The 19,899-nt window shown below is 38.6% G+C and overlaps 1 protein-coding gene across 5 annotated transcripts in view; it reads right to left on the bottom strand.

Annotated features, from left to right (window-relative positions):
- Nucleotides 1-5,763: 5,763 nt before the first annotated feature.
- The window catches only part of POC1B (POC1 centriolar protein B), a 91,962-nt gene continuing 77,826 nt past the window's right edge, over nt 5,764-19,899 (bottom strand). For all 5 annotated transcript variants that reach the window (XM_046646241.1, XM_046646243.1, XM_046646242.1 and 2 more), the window contains 2 exons: nt 10,560-10,778; nt 5,764-6,951 (listed from right to left, as the gene is read on the bottom strand). In XM_046646241.1, coding sequence (XP_046502197.1) covers nt 6,847-6,951; nt 10,560-10,778 — 324 coding nt within the window. In that variant the 3' untranslated portion in view covers nt 5,764-6,846. The remainder of the gene's footprint in view (nt 6,952-10,559; nt 10,779-19,899) is intronic.

The raw sequence follows: 19,899 nt of genomic DNA, 5'->3' as shown, positions 1-19,899 counted from the left end.
GAGCCGAAAACATCAAATGCTTATATTAATGGCAAGGAAATCTAGTCTAGGATGGTATCATCTCTGTTTTTTACATGGACAGTATAATTACTTCCCACTGTTGATTCCAAGCTGCCCTCAGGTATGAGCTAAGTTTTCATGTGCTCTCTTGACTAAGTGTGCACTGTATTGGAAACAACTACGTGGGGACCCTTCTAGGCCACAACTCCTTTTATATTTTATTTTTCACAATTGCATCTGGTTCAAAACCAAGTCCTGCGTCTTTTGCCTTAATCGCCCAGTTTAAGGAGAAAATGAAAACGAAAATGATGAAAGTGCTAGACAGGTGCTCCCTTGAGTCAGAACTGCCACCTCCAGCAGTTTATTCCCTTCTTGCCTTGAATGTTGCGCCTTTAATCTCGCCTTTTCAGAGAAAGAATGATCAACATCACTAGTCGCTGCAGGCCTCGCACTTGGCAATGCTGACTCTCGCTCGCTGAAAGCAGCACAGAAAGCGGATTTATCGGCTTTGAACTTTTTATGTGATTTTTGCCTTTGACACAGTTGTTATTAGAGTTCTAAAAAAGCAACAGCCCCCCATAAGAACATCAGGTTTCTAAATGATTCATCTTCTCACAGACCTTGACATTCAATCCAGGTGGAGGAATAAGCAGGATCACCCTCAGGTTCTATCCCCAGGGCTTGGAAAGGCTTCAGTGAAATTCTATAGCAAAAGACCCAGGCTCTTCCCCTTTCTCTTTGTTGTACTAACTTTTTATCTCTGAAAAGCGAAGGGATTTCCTTTGGGGATTAAGCAGAGGAAACAGCCTCAAGTAGCGATAGTGTTTCATTAGAATTACCAGACGCAAAAGCATCCTGAAGTCAACTCAACCAGAAGTCCTTTCCCCAGTCTTGGACTGTCCCCCTATCTCCCCAGCAGAGATCGTCACACATCCTTGTCCCACTGAGGTTCTCATTCTCCTTTCTCCTGTCCACAGGGACATCTTGGGCAAACAGTAGTGATGTCTTGAGTAAGGCAGAGAGAGATTTCATCTGAAAGCAAGACACACTGCCTTTTTTCCTTTTTCTTTTCAAAAGTTTTTACATGTTTTGGTTAACCCTAAACCATTTTGAAATAAATATTTAAAAATCAATATGTGCCATTCTCATCCTACCAGGTCATGGTTTTGAGTCACTGAAAGGAACAGAGGTAGAATGAGACAGATGATTAATTTTCTTAATGATAGGTCTTAGAAGCTACTGTACAAAGGATGAGACGAAAGTGAAGCATTTCCTGTTCACAGAAGGCCAATGTGCAACTTTGCAAATTTGACCTAGTCACACTTTTTATTCCCAACCAGGAGTCTGCAGAAGGATTAGGGCATGACAGTGAAGGAAAAGGATTTGTGTCAAAGCAGCTACACTAAAGCCAGTCTGACAGATCCATCGCCTGTCAACACAGGCTAGATAAAACATACGGACTTAGCGGCTATTCAAAAGCCACTCAAAAATCTTGAAATAATAACATAAATCACATTTCTATTACATTTGTTTCTCAAATCTTTACATTCTGAATTGTGGCTGACAATTACTTAAAAACATTCAGTGGTAACCTGAATGACCAAATTCTAAGTTAACAATGTTTTTACTAATTACTTTTGAAGTCATTTTTTTTCTTTTAATGATTACCTTTAAAATTTTCAAAGAGCCAACTATTTTTCACATTTCTTATCTTTCTTATATTTTCCCTTTACTTACTATGATAGCTCTCTACATTTTTAGGCAGATGCTTGTTCCAGACTTCCATTGTTTTGGCAGTATCCCATCTAATTGGACATCTTGCATTTTTATTTGTATTTGAAAATACTCTTCACTACGTTTTGGGGATTCCTCTCTGGCTCAAAGGTTACTTAGTGAAGTTTAAGTTTTCTTTTTCATGTTTTCTGTGTGATGGAACATTTTATTTTGGTATTTCTAATTTTATGACTTACTCTCTGGATATATGAAATATAGAGTTGTGATTCATTTATACCGTGTGGTCCAGAACATGGTCAATTTTTGTTTAAAATACACTCGAGCAAAAAAGCAGATTTGCTTCTATTTCCATGTGGTCCTTTGCACCTCTGTGAAATCTGCCTTATTAATTTTGTGTAATTTTATATCCTGTGGATTAACTAAATTCTACTTCTGAACTGTTGATATTCCCAATTATATTGTGTGTGGCCTTTCTGTCAATTTTTTCTATTCTTGTACTTTTTGCTTTATACATTTAGAAGTTTTAGATGGTCAAACTATTGTTCCTACTGCTTTTGTCGTGAAATCTACTTTATTCTGAGAAGAATCTCAAATCAGAGTCTTTATTTTTACTAGGAACATGTTTGACATTTGACCCAAAAGAAAACACAACTGATGAACTTTGCAAAGAAAAAAGTAGTTGCGCACACACTCTCCACCCCCTTTAACCTCTGCCTCTTGGCAAGCCATTGACCTATTTTCCTAGTAAGCCCAGGCTGCCATTGTGTTACCTGGCTGAGTCATAGTTGGGGCTTACGGAGGACAACTTGGCAATTAGACTGTGTTCCTAGAGTCAATGCACATTCCGAAAGCCTCTGGTGCATGAAGACTAAAACCTTGTGACTTACTAAGGCAAAACATTGTACAAGCCATCAGGGAAAATGAAGCCTATAGTGTATGGATGGTATAATTCCACTTAAATATCTACTATAGATCCACCTGTTTTTATCATTAAATTTGCTCATGAGTTGAGCATGATTATTTGTCAATAGCCTCTAAATATTAGAATCCCTTTTTTTTTCTCAGCAGGCCAATATTTCTCTACCCAGGGACAGACAGTTTATCTTCCAATCCTCTTAGATGCCTAGAATTAATCTTGGGAATAAAAGACTCCAGGTTTGCTCTCTACACATGAAAGAAATGGTAAGTGAGGCTCTGGACTGCTCTGTCTTTAGAGAAAAGGCAGTAAACAAGTGATACCTATTCTCCAAATATCAAAGGGCAAGGACAGTATGAGTTCCAGGGAAGTCTTTCTCTTAATGACACTTACTTGGTTCACATTCCAGACCTTTCCCACACTTCCTGTTTTTGACCTGTCTTTATTTGGGATGATTATGGCATTTGTGCTCTCAGGCTGAATTCCTCAGGAGTTGCTCAATAGCTAGCTTTTCACCTGAACCTTGAGGTTTTCTCTGTATGGAAGCCTAATTTCTTTTACATATTTATTCTTTTTGTTAAACCTTTAAAAATAAAACATAAACTTTGGATTAAATATCATGCTTTCATTCATTACCACTTAATATTAATCCCTGTATCTTTTCTAAAGTTACAATTGAAATCATATTATTCGGAAATGCAGTCCAAGGAAACAAAATGATTAATAAATAGCAATAATAGCTATCATTTATTAAGCACTTAACCCTGTGACAGCTACTGTGCTAATCATTTCACAAACATAATTCACATTATTATTTTCACCTTTTATAGGTAAGGAGACTAAGCTTTGTGAGTACCTTTCCTAGAGGTCACACTGCCAGAGAAAAGTAAAGCCAGAATTTGTACCCAAGTCTTTCTGGCTTCAAATACTGTGCATGTAAGGACTGGGCTGTGTGACAAACAGCAGGTGAGAGCAATGCCCACTCAGCCCCAAATACTGACTGTCTAATTTTTTTTTTTTAAAAGATTGGCACCTGAGCTAACAACTATTGCCAATTTTTTTTTCTTCTTTTTCTCTCCAAATTCCCCCAGTACACAGTTGTTTATTTTAGTTGTGGGTCCTTCTAGTCGTGGCATGTGGGATGCCGCCTCAGCATGGCTTGATGAGTGGTGCCATGTCTGCGCCCAGGATCCAAACCAGTGAAACCCTGGGCCTCCAAAGCGGAGCACGTGAATTTAACCACTCGGCCATGGGGCTGGCCCCTAAATTTTTACTTAGGCTATTGCTTCCAGTCCACTCAGCCTAGTTTTAACTGCTTCTGACTACAAGCGAATTGGAGAATAATGTTATAAAAACACTTGAATAAATGAAAATTCTCATTTCTTCCACAATTTTCTGTTGAGCTCCTCTTTTGCACGAGGCAATGTGCTAGTTGAGAAATCTAAGACGCTGCTTGCTTTTTGAGAAGGTCAAGTCATGGTGGGAGAGGCAGCACTGTATTGCAATCTGTGTTGTACCAGAGATATGCAGGGAACAAGTGGAAGGTTACCGTTCCATTAGGGTGTTTAGGAAGGGCATCTCAGAAAAGGCAACATGTGAGCAGGCTGGAATGTTATGAGCGATACCTGGGAACAGGGAGTTCCAAGTAGAGAAAAAGGCAAGGAGAAGTGCGCTCAGGTGCGAGTTGATGTGCTTCTTCGAAAGGAAGCAAAGAGGCCACTATGGCCAGAAGCCAGTGGGTGAGGGTGATCCAAGAGGAGGGAGAGGGCAGGACGCCACTAGTGTCAAGTCCTGGGCTTTTACTTTGAGTAAGATGGGAATCCCTGAAGGTTCTGAGTGGAAGAGCCACATGTTTTAACTTGGACTTTTCAAGAACCACTCTGGCCAACTGTGCAAGGTGACGGCAGGGAGACCAATTAGGAGCAAATGTCGTCGTCCAGGTAAGAGGCGACGGTGGCTTGGGCCATGGTGGGTGATGGAGGTGGTGAGAAGGGAACAGATGTTTCTTACGTTCTGATAAGATTTGCTGAAGGGATGGAATGTGGGATGTGAGAGAAAGGAGTCAAGGATGACTCCAAGGTCTTCAGCCTGAGCATCTGGAAGGAGCTCTGCCATTTATTGAGAGGGGAAGACTATGGGAGGAGCTCGCTAACTGGGCGTGAGCAGCACATTTTGGTTTTGGACATATCTGAAGATGTCTGCTAGTCTTCCAAGAGATCTAGATCGGGCAGTTGAATATATAAGTTAGGGAAGAAGAAAGGCTGGAATCTGATGAAGACCAAGGAGAATCCATAAAAGCTTAAAAAAAAATGGGGGGTGATAAAATGACCCTCTTGAAAAAGTTTCAAAGCTTTTTAATTTATATCATCACTATTTTTTACATCACTTATAAAAGTCTATGACAACTATAAAAATACGTGGCAACACCATGTTTGTAAGAAGTGGCTATAGCTTCATCAATGGTTTCTAAAGTGTGGGCCTTAGGCCAACAAGCATCAACATCACCTGTGAGCTTGTTAGAGACGCAAATTATCGGGCCCCACCCGACCTAGTGAATCATAAACTCCAGGGCTAGGGCTCAGGAAGCTGTTTTGACAAGTTCTACAGGAGATAGTTATGCACAGCAAAGTTGAGTAATCCAGATGATAAGAAGTTTAGTATTTCCAGGTTCTAGTCATTTAAAAAGAAAAGGAACAACTTTTTTTTAAAGGTAAAATGTCTTTATTGTTTGAAGCATAAAAAAGAGTAAACAAAAATCAGTATGACATTTCATTTCCTAGCCTTCTCAGTGAGGTTATAAAAATACAGTGCCACTTAGTCTTTACAAACTCTTGAAAATGTCTACAAGTTCACACTTAGTATAATATAAAAAGGCACTTAAAACACACAATGAGATGATCTTTTAAAAAATCACCTCATACATACGATTGAAATTGCTTTGAGAAAAATTTCTAAATATAGATTCCTACAGAAATAGGACTTAACTTTTTCTTCTTTTCCAGAACATAGACAGCATTTTCCCCATGTCACCTATAGACATCATGAATGTGGACTGCCTTCTCCCACCTTCCTTGTTCTTGATAGAGGTTAACAGAAAAGCAAGCTACAATTCATCTGTTTTTCTTCAATTTAATCTCGTTTTGTTTAAGATAAAACAAAATTCTTAATTTGTAACCAAGATCTTGTAGAATGCCTGGCTCATTTTCATTCTGTTTCAAATAATAATTCATTAAAAAAATAGGAAGATGGTGATGCAAATGTTTAAGTACTTATCATTCGGCAGCCAAAATCACCCTAAGCAACAGCATTTCTGCAGCGTGTGAACATACATGTGGGCATATTTTTAAATGTTTCTCTTACATCATTCTGGCTTTTGAGCACACTGAAATCACACTAACGTAATCTTTGTAAGCTGGGATCACAGGTTCGGACACAACCCAAAGTGCTTAGTGCACTCATCTGTGAGAGAAAAGATATGTGCGCTTCACATATTTCTAACTCTTCATTTTCTTTCAGGTTGATCAAAGGATAAACAATGGACATCTTAAATCAAATAAAAACTCTCTGCTCTGTGTCACATATGTGCTGTTGCTAATTAAGATAAGTGTATCCTTGCTGTGGAAATTCTGTGGTCTGGGAATTTTTACAAGATCACTTTTCCAAGGCACTGGTAAGAAAGGACAGTTTGTTTTTGAAGTGAAAGAAATATGAGGCGGATCACTAACTCATTCTCTGCCGTGTATAGGATGCTGTTTTAGAGGTAAGCGAATTATTTTACCCCAAGGGTGTTGTTCACTAAAGAAATACATTAATTGCTTTGAGGAACTGCCTGAACATGGTCAATTTGAAATGATTTAACTATGAAATCAAGAGATTTGGTTACTTTCCTGGTAAGGTTTGGACTATAAATGAAAACTGACATTTAAAATATTATGGGGGAAAATACAGAGCCACTTGAATGCTTATCACTTTATTCCTGCAGTCATAAATGGGAATGCTTTAAATCAGTCCTTGACATTGATTTGTGTGTTTAAATTAGTCCTTAATTATGCCTTTTCTGCCTTGTTCTGTGGCTTGCCCTTATGAGAAATGCCATGATAATGAGCGCCCGGATGTGCTGCACGAAGCAGCTTGTACTACCTTCCTGACCATCTGTACCTGTGTCACTTATCTCGCCTCTGCTCATACTTCTCTGTTCAGCTTTTCTGATGGATAGCACTGAAAAGCTTTTGCTGGTTTTCAAGGCAGTCTTTCAGCTTATCCTCTGTCAAAGTCAGTCGCTGCTCCAAGATTGAAACAGTCTGCAAAAATGAAGACAAAATAATCAGTGCCTGGTGACCTGGTGGTGAGGACGATGATGGGACTCTCTGCATAGGAGGGAGATCCTTTTTAGAACTGGAATGCCAGCCCTTTTGCTAGGAATTTGGCTCAAAATGAGCCCCAGAATTTGCTCTGCTTCCAGGTCCTACCACAGGGCAAAGCACTGTAAAGCAGCTTGAGGAAAAGAAAAACAACTGATACATTTGAGGAAAAAGGAGTAAAAGATCAGGCCTCTGCAGACAATTCTCATGTCTGATCTCCTAAAGCATCAGTGCCCTGGAAGAAGTGACAGGGAGCATTCTAAGGGGTGCCACCAGCTACATGGGCCTGGGGGGGGCATAGGGGTGGGGATGGGAGGCCACATGCCTGGCTCAGGTGCTACCTAGATGTCATCACAGTCATTCCATCACAATCAATGCATGATGAACCATACCTACACCACCCCAAACACCCCAAACTGGATACCTGGTTTACTTTGAAAATATCATAATGATTCCACCAGTTCTCACATCCAGAAGATGATAACAGCACCTCATAGGGTTGTTAGGAAGGCGGAATGAAATAATGCACGTAAAATGTTTAAGCTGGAGCCTGGCACACAGGACTTGATGAATATTAGTTCTTCTAACTCCTGAAGCTCAAAAATGAGTATATGACTACACACACACACACACACACACTCACACTCACAAATGACTACTTCTAAATTTGGGAAATCTAATTTTTTGTGATATTGTTAGACTTCACCTTCAGGCTTTATATCTTTTAAAGACGTTTTATTATAAAATAAAACAGACTTAGAAAGCTGCACCAAACACATCACTTAATGAATTCTTACAAGATAAACACCCTTATAACCAGCACCCAGACCAAGAACTAGAACTCTGCCAGCCGCCCCACAGTGCTTTCCATGTGCCTACCAGAATCCCCCGCCCTCCCACCATGGGACCTACTACCCTGACCATCGTAAATCACTTCCTTGTGTTTCTTTATGGTTTCATCTTTCAGGTGTACAGCCCTAGACACTATAATTTTCTTACCCATTTTCAAGATCTGATATGTCATTTAAAGTCTCCTAGTCTACAGATTCCCCCTCTCCTTTTCTTTTCTTTAGTTTGTCTGTGGACAGGCTTCGGCCATTTGACCTGCAGAGTTTCCATCAGTCTGGATTTCAGGGACGGCACCTCAGTGCAGTTCAGTCTGTTCTATCCTCTGTATCTTCTGTAAATTGGCAGCTGGATTCAAAGGCCTGATTAGACTCTGGTTAGAGGCTGTGGCAAGACAATAGGCGGTGGTCTGTTCTTTCACCAGAAGGCACATTACTAAGGTTTGCTCATTTCTCTTTTCATGATCTTAGTAACTACTCAATGCCTAGATCTATTAATTCTCGGGGATTGCAAATGATGGTATTCTACGTTCATCATTTAAAAAAATTTATTAGTTAGAATAATTTATATATAAGAGATACTTGCCTCATCTACTATCTGGCTCCCCAGTGGTGGAGTTCCCAGAGGAAAGACAGGATAAATGCTTCGTTATTTTGGTCAACAAGTTTCAAGATAACGAATTGATTCCCTACCACCCTCTGAAGGCAGTCAATTTTTTAAAATGTCATTATTTAATAGCTTTTGCTTTCATATTCCATACTATAGATTATGACTAATTAACAGTAATAACGATGCTGATAATATTTTCTACCATTTCTGGGCCAAGCATTTTGCCAGATACTTTACATACATTATCACAATTCCACACACTAAAGCTACTGATACCTATATCATCAACACCTTTAACACTGGTTAACTCTGTTTATCTACCATCTAAAACGTAATTTCATTTTAATTTATTTCTAATTATAGTTCAGTACAGATGGTTATAAACACTGCCACTGAACTGGGAGATGTTCAGTCATCTGTAATTAAAGTGAATTAGAACATGTTTATTTTACTTGCTACTTGCTCAGAGATTCACTGTTCCCATTTTGCAAGTGTGCTGTGCCTGCTTTTAACCTCTTTAATAAAAACAAAGCCAGCCCTTCAAAATTAAAAATAAAAAATCATAGAGATATTCAATAAAGCTTAAAGTGATTCATTTAACATTGAATCGGGCATAGAGAAGGAGAAACGGGTCATGGGGCTGAAAGAGCAGAGACTGTACAGATTCCCTGGGAGAGGCCCTAATGAGGCCCCGACACTGGATGCGACAGTGCAGGTGAGGAAGTCATGGCGATAAGGAAACAAGGCAACCAAAACTAACTGTGGTATGGAAGCTGAGAGGAAAACTGCCTTTAAAGGAAATAAATGTCTGATAAATACAGAGAAAGTCACCTCCAGCACAATACTGAAAAGGAAAAATTGGTGATTTTAATATGATTTTCATTGAACAAATCTTACAATAATTTCAAACACATGGCTCTTTCCTATAATTTGTTAGGACTCCAAATACACAAACGTGCCCCTTAACCCCCATGGCCCTGAGATGTTATATAGAGGGTAAAAATATTCATTTAATTAGTGGCTCTAAACCCTGGCTGTAGAACAGAATCATATGGGGTTCTTAAAAGACCAATGCCAGGGCCCTTCCCAGACCAATGGAAATGGATTCTCTGGAGATAAGAACTGGAGATCTGTACATTTAACTGCCTAGGTAACTATAATGCACAGCCAGGGCTGAGAGGAGAATTAGATGATTTCTATGCAAGAGCTATTTCAACTTGAAATATTTGTTCTGGAAAAGTAGTTGACATCTCTCTAGTTCACATTATAGCCTTTCATTCTGTATAACTTGTGACAATGTCCACTCTGACAAATATTGGTATCTTCATTCTACATATCAAAGAGGAACACCAGGACTGTGTCAAAGGAAACAACGAATCAGCAAAGCTGGAAGAAAACCCTCTGGTATGTCCACTTCAACAAAATGATATTTATATCTCCTAACCAAGAGTTGGAAAACCTTTGATATATTAAGATCCATGGTATTCCTTCTTTGCAGAGGCAAACTGGCATCGAAGAACTGGGTAATGCAAAAACCATCACCACCAGAAAATCACAGCATCAATATAAGAAGCTTTGAAATGAGGGAAGTTAAATATTGGACAGTGAGAATATCTTCAGAGTCAAGAACTATAAACATTGCCAATATTTCATTTTAACCAGAAATGGTCAATCCCAATACAATTTTTGTATGGTCCTAAATATTTCTTTGATAATGTCCTAATCTGAATATGATGCATTGAAAATTCTTAGGACAAAACATTACTGCCCAGGATCAAATATGTTTATAGCATGGACTACCACCACTGTTCTTCACAGTCTCCACTGCCCCCTTCCAGCCCCTAGATGCCATATATAGCACTCTACGTGTGTGTGCGCGCACACACATGCATACATGTGCATGGGCTCTGGCCTTACTTCTACTAGATCTTGCTAGAGCAGCTCAGCAGATCATGCCTTACTATATTGATTGTCACCTTGAGCTTGCCTTGCTAAGAAAGAAAACTTTACCCCTGCCCTACTAGTTCTGCTGCCTGCTTTAACCAGGATTGTTTTGTATACATCACCCCCAAGTGCAAAGCATGCCAACCCACCTGTGTCAAAACATTGAGTTGTTCCATAATATGCCCTAAAGCGTCAGTCACAGCGAGCGGTATGCTTCTTTGGCTCTCAGAGGGCAGGTCGCTCATGTCTTCTGTTTTCTTTTTCAAGGTTGTTGGGAAACATTCTGATGTCGTTAATGAGGGGTTCAAGAAATATCCACAGATCCCTTCACCCTTGTCTGGTGGGGTTCTGACAGTGGTTTCCGTTGTCTTTGACATCATAGAAAAGATAGGAAAAGTTATATTTTCCAAACTTTAATTGATATATATAGAAATTTTCAGCATTCCTCTTCTAAAAGCCCAGCCTTCATTTAATTATTTATCTTCAACTATAGCAAATTATGGAAATTACAATTATAAGCAGGAAATAAAGCTAGCAATGAATAAAGAAAATTCACAGTTTTCCTTGATTTTTTTTCAATGAAATACACTTTGCGCGTATCTGTCTGAAGGATCAGGTGTTCTACCATTAAAAACACTGTTAGATGCAGTCTAATTCTGAATTTAAAAATGAATATCACATCGATTAAGATGACTATTAGTCAAAAAACGGAAAATAAGCGTTGGTGAGAATGTGGAGAAAATAGAACCCTCATGAATTGCTGGTAGGAATATAAAATGGTGCAGCTCCTGTGGAAATAGTTTGGCTATTCCTCAAAAAGTTAAACATAGAATTACCATATGATCTAGCAATTCGACTCCTAAGTATAGACCCAAAAGAATTGAAAGCAGGGACTTGAACCGATACTTGTACACCATTGTTCATAGCAGCATTATTCACAATAGCCAAAAGGTGGTAGCAACCCAAGTGTCCATCAACAGAAAAATGTATAAACAAAATGTGATCTATACATACAATGGAATATTATTTAGCCATAAAAATGAATGGAATTCTGATACATGCTACAACATGGATGAACCTTAAAAACATTATGCTAAGTAAATAAGCCAGACACAAAAGAAAATATTGTATGATTCTCCTAATAGGAGGTAACTGGAATAGGCAAATTCATAGGACAGAAATTAGAGGTTTATCCTATGGGCTGGGGGGAGGAGGAATGCAGAGTTATTGCCTAATGGGTAAGGAGTTTCTGTTTGGAATGATGAAAAAGTTCTCAAAATTGCTAGTGGTGATGGTTACACAACACTGAATACTTAATGCCAGTGAATTGTACACTTAAAAATGATTAAATTGTAAATTTTATATTATATATGTTTTACCAGAATAAAATAAAAAACAAAAAAGCCCTTCTAAAAATTATGATAATGAACAATATGAAAATAAAATTAAGAAAACAACCCCATTTGCAACAGCATCAAAAAGAATAAAATACTTAGGAATAAATTTAACAAAAGAAGTTCAAGACATACTGAAAACTACAAACCATTAATGAAAGAAACTAAAGAAGATCTAAATAAGTGGAAACACATCCTATATCCTATGTTCATGGAGCAGGAGACTTAATATTGTTAAGATGGCAATACTCCCCAAATTGATATATACAGATTCAATGCAACCTCTATAAAAATTCTAGCTGCCTTTTTTTCAGAAATTGACAAGTTGATCTCAAAATTCACATGGAAGGGCCAGCCCCATGGCCCAGTGGTTAAGTCCTGTGTGCTCCACTTTGGCAGCCCGGGTTCATGGGTTCAGATCTTGGGTGCAGACTTACACCACTTGTCAAGCCATGCTGTGGTGATGACCCACATACAAAATAAGGGAAGACTGGTACAGATGTTAACTCAGAGCTAATCTTCCTCAAGCAAAAAAAAAAAAAAATTCACACGGAAGTGCAAGGAACCCAGAATAGTCAAAATAATACTGAAGAATAAAGTTGATATTGAGGAAGAAAGTTGGAGGACTCACACTTCCCAATTTCAAAATTTACTAGAAAACTACAGTAGTCAAAACAGTGTGGCACTGGTCTAAAGATAGACATATAGATCAATGGAATAGAATTGAGAGTCCAGAAATAAACCCTTCCACTTATTGATTTTTGACAAGGTTGCCAAAACAATTTAGTGGGGAAAGAATAGTTTTTTCCACAAATGGTACTGCGAAAACTGGATATCTCAATTCAAAAGAAGAGAATTGGGCCCCCACCTCACACTTTATACAAAATTAACTCAAAATGGATCATCTTAAATATAAGAGCTAAAACTATAAAACTCAGAAAAAGCCACAAGAGTAAATTTTCCTGACACTGGATTAGACAAAGATTTCTTAGATATGACATCAAAAGTACAAATGACAAAATAAATAAATAAATTGGACTTTATGAAAATTAAAAGTTATTGTGCTTCAAAAGATACCATCAAGAAAGTGAAAAAAACCCCAGGGATTGGGAGAAAATATTTGCAAATCATTTATTTGACAAGAGACTTATATGAAGAACATATAAAGAACTTTTATAACTCAAAGCTAAAGACAGATAATCCAATTAAAAAATAGTCAAAGGATTTGAATAGACAATTCTCCAAAGATGATACACAAACAGCTAATAAGTAAATAAAAAGATGCTCAACACTGACCATCAGAAAAATGCAAATCAAAACCACAATGAGATACCATTTCACACCACCAGGATGATTAATATAAAAAAGACAGATGATAACAAGTGTGGTGAAGATGTAGAGAAATTGGAACTCTCATATATTGCTAGTGGAATTGTAAAATAGTGCAGCCACTTTGGAAAATGGTTTGGTTGGTACTCAAAATGTTAAACATAGAATTACCATATGACCCAGCAATTCCACTCCTCAGTATATATCCAAGCAAAATGAAAACATATGTCCACACAAAATCTGTGCATGAATGTCATATCAACATTATATATAATAGCCAAGAAAATGGAATCGACCCAGATGCATCCAAATGCTATGATAATGAATGGACAGACAAAATATGGTATGTCCTTACAGCGGAATATTGTTTACCCACAAAAAGGAATGAAGTACTGATACACGCTACAACGTGGATGAACCCTGAAAATATTAGGATAAATTAAAGAAGCCACACATAAAGGCCACATGTTGTATGAGTCCCTGTATATACAATGGTCAGAATAGACAAATACATGAAGACAGACTGAGATTAGTAGCTGCCAGGCGAGAGAAGAATGGGGAGAGATTGGTAATGGGTATGAAGGTGATGAAAATGTTCTATGATTCTTTTTGGAGTGATGAGATATTCTAAAATTAGACAGTGGTGATAGTTGCACAACTTTGTGAATTATACTAAAAATCATTGAACTGTACATGTTAAAAGGGTGAATTTTATAGTATGTGAATTTCATCTCACAAAAGCTAATATGAAAACAAACAAAAATCCAAATACACACATCACAGAAGGTTTTTAACTACATTTCTGGTTACCACTTGTGACATGAGAGTTTCTGACGGAGGTTACCTCAGCCATGGAAAGTACACTTCTAATGATGATGATGATGGTGACGGTGACAACAATTAGCACATTTAGAACTTACTGTGTACTTGGCATTGTTTCAAGTGCTTTACACATATTAACTGGTTTAATCCTCACAATAATCCTATCAGGTAGGTTCTACCTTTATTCCCATTTTACAAAGGAGGAAACAGATACCAAAAGATTAAATAACCTGCCCAAGGTCACACAGGTAGGAAAGATGTACGAGGCATAACCAGTCATAAATCTAAGAGATGCCAAAGAATTCCAGGTACTACAACTTTGGGATCAAAGCCACTGTTCTCCATGATGCTTCCAACCACTTTTTAGGAAGATGGAAACTTTCAAGTTTCCCTCTGTTAAAATCTTACTGATTCACTATTTGTTGAAACTAATAAAAATGAACTCAAAATCCACCATCCACAATTCAAGCTTATTTTTAAAATAGGTATAAAACACATCTTAGCACTCCTACCATCTCTGACCTACCCGCTCATGCTCTGAGCTAAGGGAACTGGGAAAACAACACACAGTACTTCTCTACCTGGGTTCCCAGCTACTGGCTGGTGGCAAAGACAAATGAAAGCAGTGTAAAGATGAGGATGGAATATACAAAGAATTCACCAAGAAGTCCTGTCTCACAGTCACAGTTTGCATTCCTGATCCTAGGCAGCCACCTCACTGACTGGGAACAATGTACGGATGACCATGCACAACCATCCTCACCCTAGAACAAATAATTCCTGCTTCAAGGACAGACTTGTCCTTTCTTTTTCTTTTTCTTTCTTTCTTTTATTTTTTTAACATTGCTTCTGCTCTGCCTGCAATGACCTTCTCTGCCTTCCTAGCATGGCTGAATCCTCTTTTTTTTCTTTTTTTTTTTGAGGAAGAACAGCCCTGAGCTAACATCTGTGCCAGTCTTCCTCCACTTTATATGTGGGTCAGCGCCACAGCATGGCTGATGAGTGGTATAGCTCTGCACCCAAGATCTGAACCTGTGAACCTGTGCTGCCGAAGCAGAGTGCACTGAACTCAACCACTACGCCACAGGGCTGGCCCTCTGAATCCCTTTTGATCTCTAAATTTCAGCTTAATTATCAAATCTTCAAAAAGTACTCCCTGACCACCCTATTGAAGCTAGACTTCCAGTTCACCTCCATAACTGATCAGAGTGTGCTTTTCATATTTGTTCCTTGTCTATTATCAGTCTCCCTCACTAGACTGTGCTATGCCTATGCTTCTCACCACTGTACCCCCTGGACTTAGCAGGAACTTGAATATTCTTGAATATGTTACCCACTTATATGCAAATTTTATTACTTTTCTCACAGATGGAAAACAAACTCTCTGTAACCAAGACAGTCTTTTTCACACGGATCTCAACATACCTAGGTACGTACACACATGGCCACAAATATCACTAGTCACATTGTAGTAAGAGTTTCAGCCGGTCATGGGAAAAGGCCTCAACCTAATTAACAAATCAGTCTTTGAACTTGGGGGGTTTGCAGGCAGGGTGGTTAGTTAAAAAAGGGCAAAAGGAAATGGACAAAGATTTAAGACCAGAGGCAGTCTAAGCAGTAAAAGATCTCAATATGGCCTTAATAATGGTTTTCTTGTTTGGGACCAGCAACAAATACATTTCTATCAAATGACATATGGAGATGAAGAAAAACGAGAAAAGTGTATGGGTAGAGAGAGGAAAAAACACTAGATCTCCATCCTTGAACATTAGCCAAGTGACACATCTGTCCTTCTGTCTCAAAGGTATGGGACCTAGAAATTAGCAGATTCCTTCCCACCAACCAACCCTGCCTTTGCCTCTTGTTTGTACAGGAAAGAGTGAGCTGCACAGCTTGGGGTAATTTCAACATGCTCATTCATAAAATTAAAAACAAAACTGAGAAGGGAAAGAATATGTTTAAGGTTCTGGGCTATCAGAAATCTAGCAAATAAGGCTGTAGTACCTGTTGCTCCCCATACATTGAGGTCCTCTCTGATTTCAAAGTTGCTAATATTCCTTCTTTAGGTAAATGCTTACTGAGCACCGATATCATACTAAGCATTTACTAACGTTAAAAGTAAGCACGGGGGCTGGCCCCGTGGCTGAGTAGTTAAGTTCGTGTGCTCCGCTATGGGGGCCCAGGGTTTCTCTGGTTCGGATCCTGGGCGCGGACATGGCACCACTCATGAGGCCACGCTGAGGTGGTGTCCCACGTACTACAACTAGAAGGATCCACAACTAAAATATACAACTATATACTGGGTGGATTTGGGGAGAAAAAGCAGAAAGAAAAAAAAAGATTGGCAACAGTTGTTAGCTCAGGTGCCAATCTTTAAAAAAAAAAAAAAAGTAAGCACAGTGTGATGCCTCTCTCAAGGACTCTGTTGTGGTGAGAGAATTAAGACAGAACAGGACTGAGATCCTCCGCAGGGCCTGGCATATCACTGGCACTACAGAATGAACAAGAAACATAAGCAGATAAATGATAGTAAGACTGCAAAAAAGAACAAATGCTTTGGCAGTTCATAAAAGGAAGAAATCACACCACGTTTCCTTATCTCTCAGTTTTATTGCTGACACTTGAAGTAGAGTGAGATAACAATCATTCATTCACTGATTCATTCAGCAAACGAAGGCCTCCAAGGGCAGGCATTAAAGCTACAGCAAAGAACAAGTGAGATGCGGTACCCTCCTTCATGGGCTTATAGTTCTCTAAGGAACCATTTCATCCAAAAGGATGGCAGGGCAATCACCACCCTAAAGTTCTCCGTAGTTGTCACCTCAGAGATGCAAAATGCAGCCTCACCAAGGGCAAGAAGGAATCTGAGTAGCTGAGAAATCCTATGTCTACAGGTTAAAAAGCTCCACCTTCCATCTAAACATATAGAGTAATAGACAGAGAGTCAACTGATACAAATTACTTTGATAGTCCTGAGAGTGAGATATGAAACCTGTCACATTCGGGGGACAAATGAGTCTTAACATGTTGTTTAAATGCCATGGTTAATTTTAATGCATAATTTTTCATTTGCCATTTACATTAGAGAATGAATTATTTTAATGCATCAATAGGAAGTGAAAATTGTGGCATTTGCAAGCAAATTCTTATGGGGAAATTAACCATTCAACAGTGCAATCAAGGTTCACACATCTAAACTATCACTATTTATATAATTAATGGAACATTCAAGATACTGTGGTGCTCAATTATATGTGAAAGTTCATATATTATATTTATTCCATTTCTTCCTCTTCCCTTCTCTCCTGCTACTATCTCCCACCCACCATTGTCTGGCCGGCAAATCAGGACTAAGCACTGGTGCCACTTCACTCTCAGAAGCCTTTGCTTGTGCCATCGGTAGAACATGAATCACTTCTTGTTATCTGTGTTTACACATCTATGTTCCCTACTAGATTATGAGGGATACTCTCTTGAGGGTAGGAGCCATACTGTTATCATCTTTTTTTCTCAGGTACCGAGCACAGTGCGTAAGACACAGACAGAGCTCAACATTTGTTGAACTAAATTCAATTAACTGTCCTACATCAGCTGAACCATCCACAAAATATAAATATTAATAATTTAACAGTATTTGGAAAGAGGTGAAAACCCAAGGTTAAGCCAATATCATTCCCTACTAAAAATTATCACCTTCAATGCCTCCTCAGATACCCAAGGAAGGAGCAACGCAAGTATTTATCACTTAACTGCAAATCACATCTTGATTTTTATCCCCCAAAAGCATATTTGATGGTTTCTGGTGGCACAGCGTAAGGATTTTGTGACAAACAGGAATGTAAAAGTAGGCACCTCACATGTAAAGACAATCAGTGGCTCGAACTTCAGATATATCCTTAGTAAATGGGTTAAAATAAGTCAGTTTTAGCTTATAACTAACATTTCTAGTCTTGGTTTAATTCTATAAGTGGAGAACAAAACAGACAAAAGTCAGAAAAGTCTATCCAAAAGTGGTCTTGACCCCTCCAGCTAAAGTGAGTTTCCCATCATTGAAGGCTCTAAAATAGACTTGGGATGGTCACTTGTCAGGGAAATTGTGAGAAATGCACAAACATCAGATCAGGAAATTCAACTGAATGCCCTTTAGAGTCCTTTCTATTCTTGACATTCTGAGATTTTTAAATCACTACGGGCGTGCACACGCGTGAGCACAGACTAACTCTCTCTCTCTCTCTCTCTTATAAAATGCCTGCCTGAAATAGACTGGGAAAACAAAAAAAAAATATCTTTTGCCTGGACAAAAATAAAAGCAAATACTATTTTTTAAAGAAATAATGGATCATTTACTTTCAATGCTAATATTTAGAATAGGGATTAGAAACTTCAATATCTCTCCATGGAATCTAAAATAATGACACTATTTATTCAAAAAAACTATTCTATTTAGCACCTACGTGCCAGGAAAATTCTAGGTGCTGGAGATACAGAAGTGCATTAGTTTTCTACCTCTGCTTTAACAAATTGCCACCAGTTAAGTGTTTAAAACAACATAAATTTATTATCTTAAAAGTTCTGGAGGTCAGAAGTCTAAAATAGGCTTTACGGGGCTAAAATCAAGGCGTCATCAGAGCTGTGCTCCTTCTGGAGGCTTTAGGGGAGAATGTGTTCCTTGCCTTTTCCAGCTTCTAGAGGCTGCGCAGACTCCTTGGCTCATGGCCACATCACTCCAACCTCTGCTTCCATTGTCATATCTCCTTCTCTAATTCCCCTGCCTCTCTCTTTCCCTTAAGGATCCCTGTGATTGCATTGGGCCCACTGGGATAATCCAGGATAATTTCCCCATCTTAAAATCCTCAATTTAATCACATTTGCAAAATCCCTTTTGCCATGTAAAGAAACATATTCACAGATTCTGGGCATGAGGACATGGACATCTTTAGAGGACCATTATTCTGCTACTACAAGGAATGAATAAACAAGAGACCCTGCCGACATGGGGTTAAACTCCAGGGAGTGAAGTAAGGAAAATAAATATATAGATATGTGATGTAATGTCAGGTAGCGACAAGAGTTATGAAGAAACAGAAAGCTGGGTAAGATGCTACATTATGATGTAGCTACATTGATGATGCATTTTATTAATGGAGGAGGGGTAGAGAATAAATTTGGGGCATGTTAAGTTTGAGATGCCTATTAGACTTCCAAGGGGAAAGTCATGAATGCAATTGGAAATATATGATTCTACGTTTCTATGGAGAGGTTGGGGCTAAAAGCATAAATTTTGGAGCTATCAGAATATATATATATAATATATATATATATATATATATAATGTTTACTGATTTTTATAAAGAACACAAATGAACAGCCAGATAAAGACGTACATAGGACGAGGTCTGGAAGGGTTCCAAGTGCAGGAGCTTCGATTCTCCTGGAGTTGGGTGCTTAAAATATAAACATTTACAGCCATAGGTCTATGATCACTCAGGGAGGAGACAAACAAGAGAAAAATTGCAGAGACTTTAGAAGGGAGGAAGAGAAGGAGCAGGAAAGGTGACTAGTGGCCTGTGGGGTAGGAAGGGTAGTAGTCCACAGCCAAGTGAGGAAAGAGTTTCAAAGAGAAGGCAGTGGTCGCCAGGACTGAGTGCTGTAGAAAGGCTGATTCAGGTGAATCACTGGGACCTTGACATGAGTGGAATGGTGGGGACAAAAGCTTAATTGGAGTGCATTCAGAAGAGTGTAAAATGAAGAAATGAAGACTGAATATAGGCCAATCTTTTGAGGAGTTTTTCTATAAAGGGGAGCAGAGCAATGAGACAAAAGTTAAAAAGGGTTGAGTGGCCAAATGAAATTTTCATTTTTAAAGATGGGAAATACATTACAAATGTGTGCTGATGGATATGATAGAGTAGAAAGAGAGCACTGATGTCACAGGGCAGTGAGG

This window comes from Equus quagga, chromosome 19, assembly GCF_021613505.1.
Source record: "Equus quagga isolate Etosha38 chromosome 19, UCLA_HA_Equagga_1.0, whole genome shotgun sequence".
Taxonomy (NCBI): domain Eukaryota; kingdom Metazoa; phylum Chordata; class Mammalia; order Perissodactyla; family Equidae; genus Equus; species Equus quagga.
Note: the sequence above shows the minus strand (reverse complement) of the source record. Positions and strands in the feature narration are given on the sequence as shown.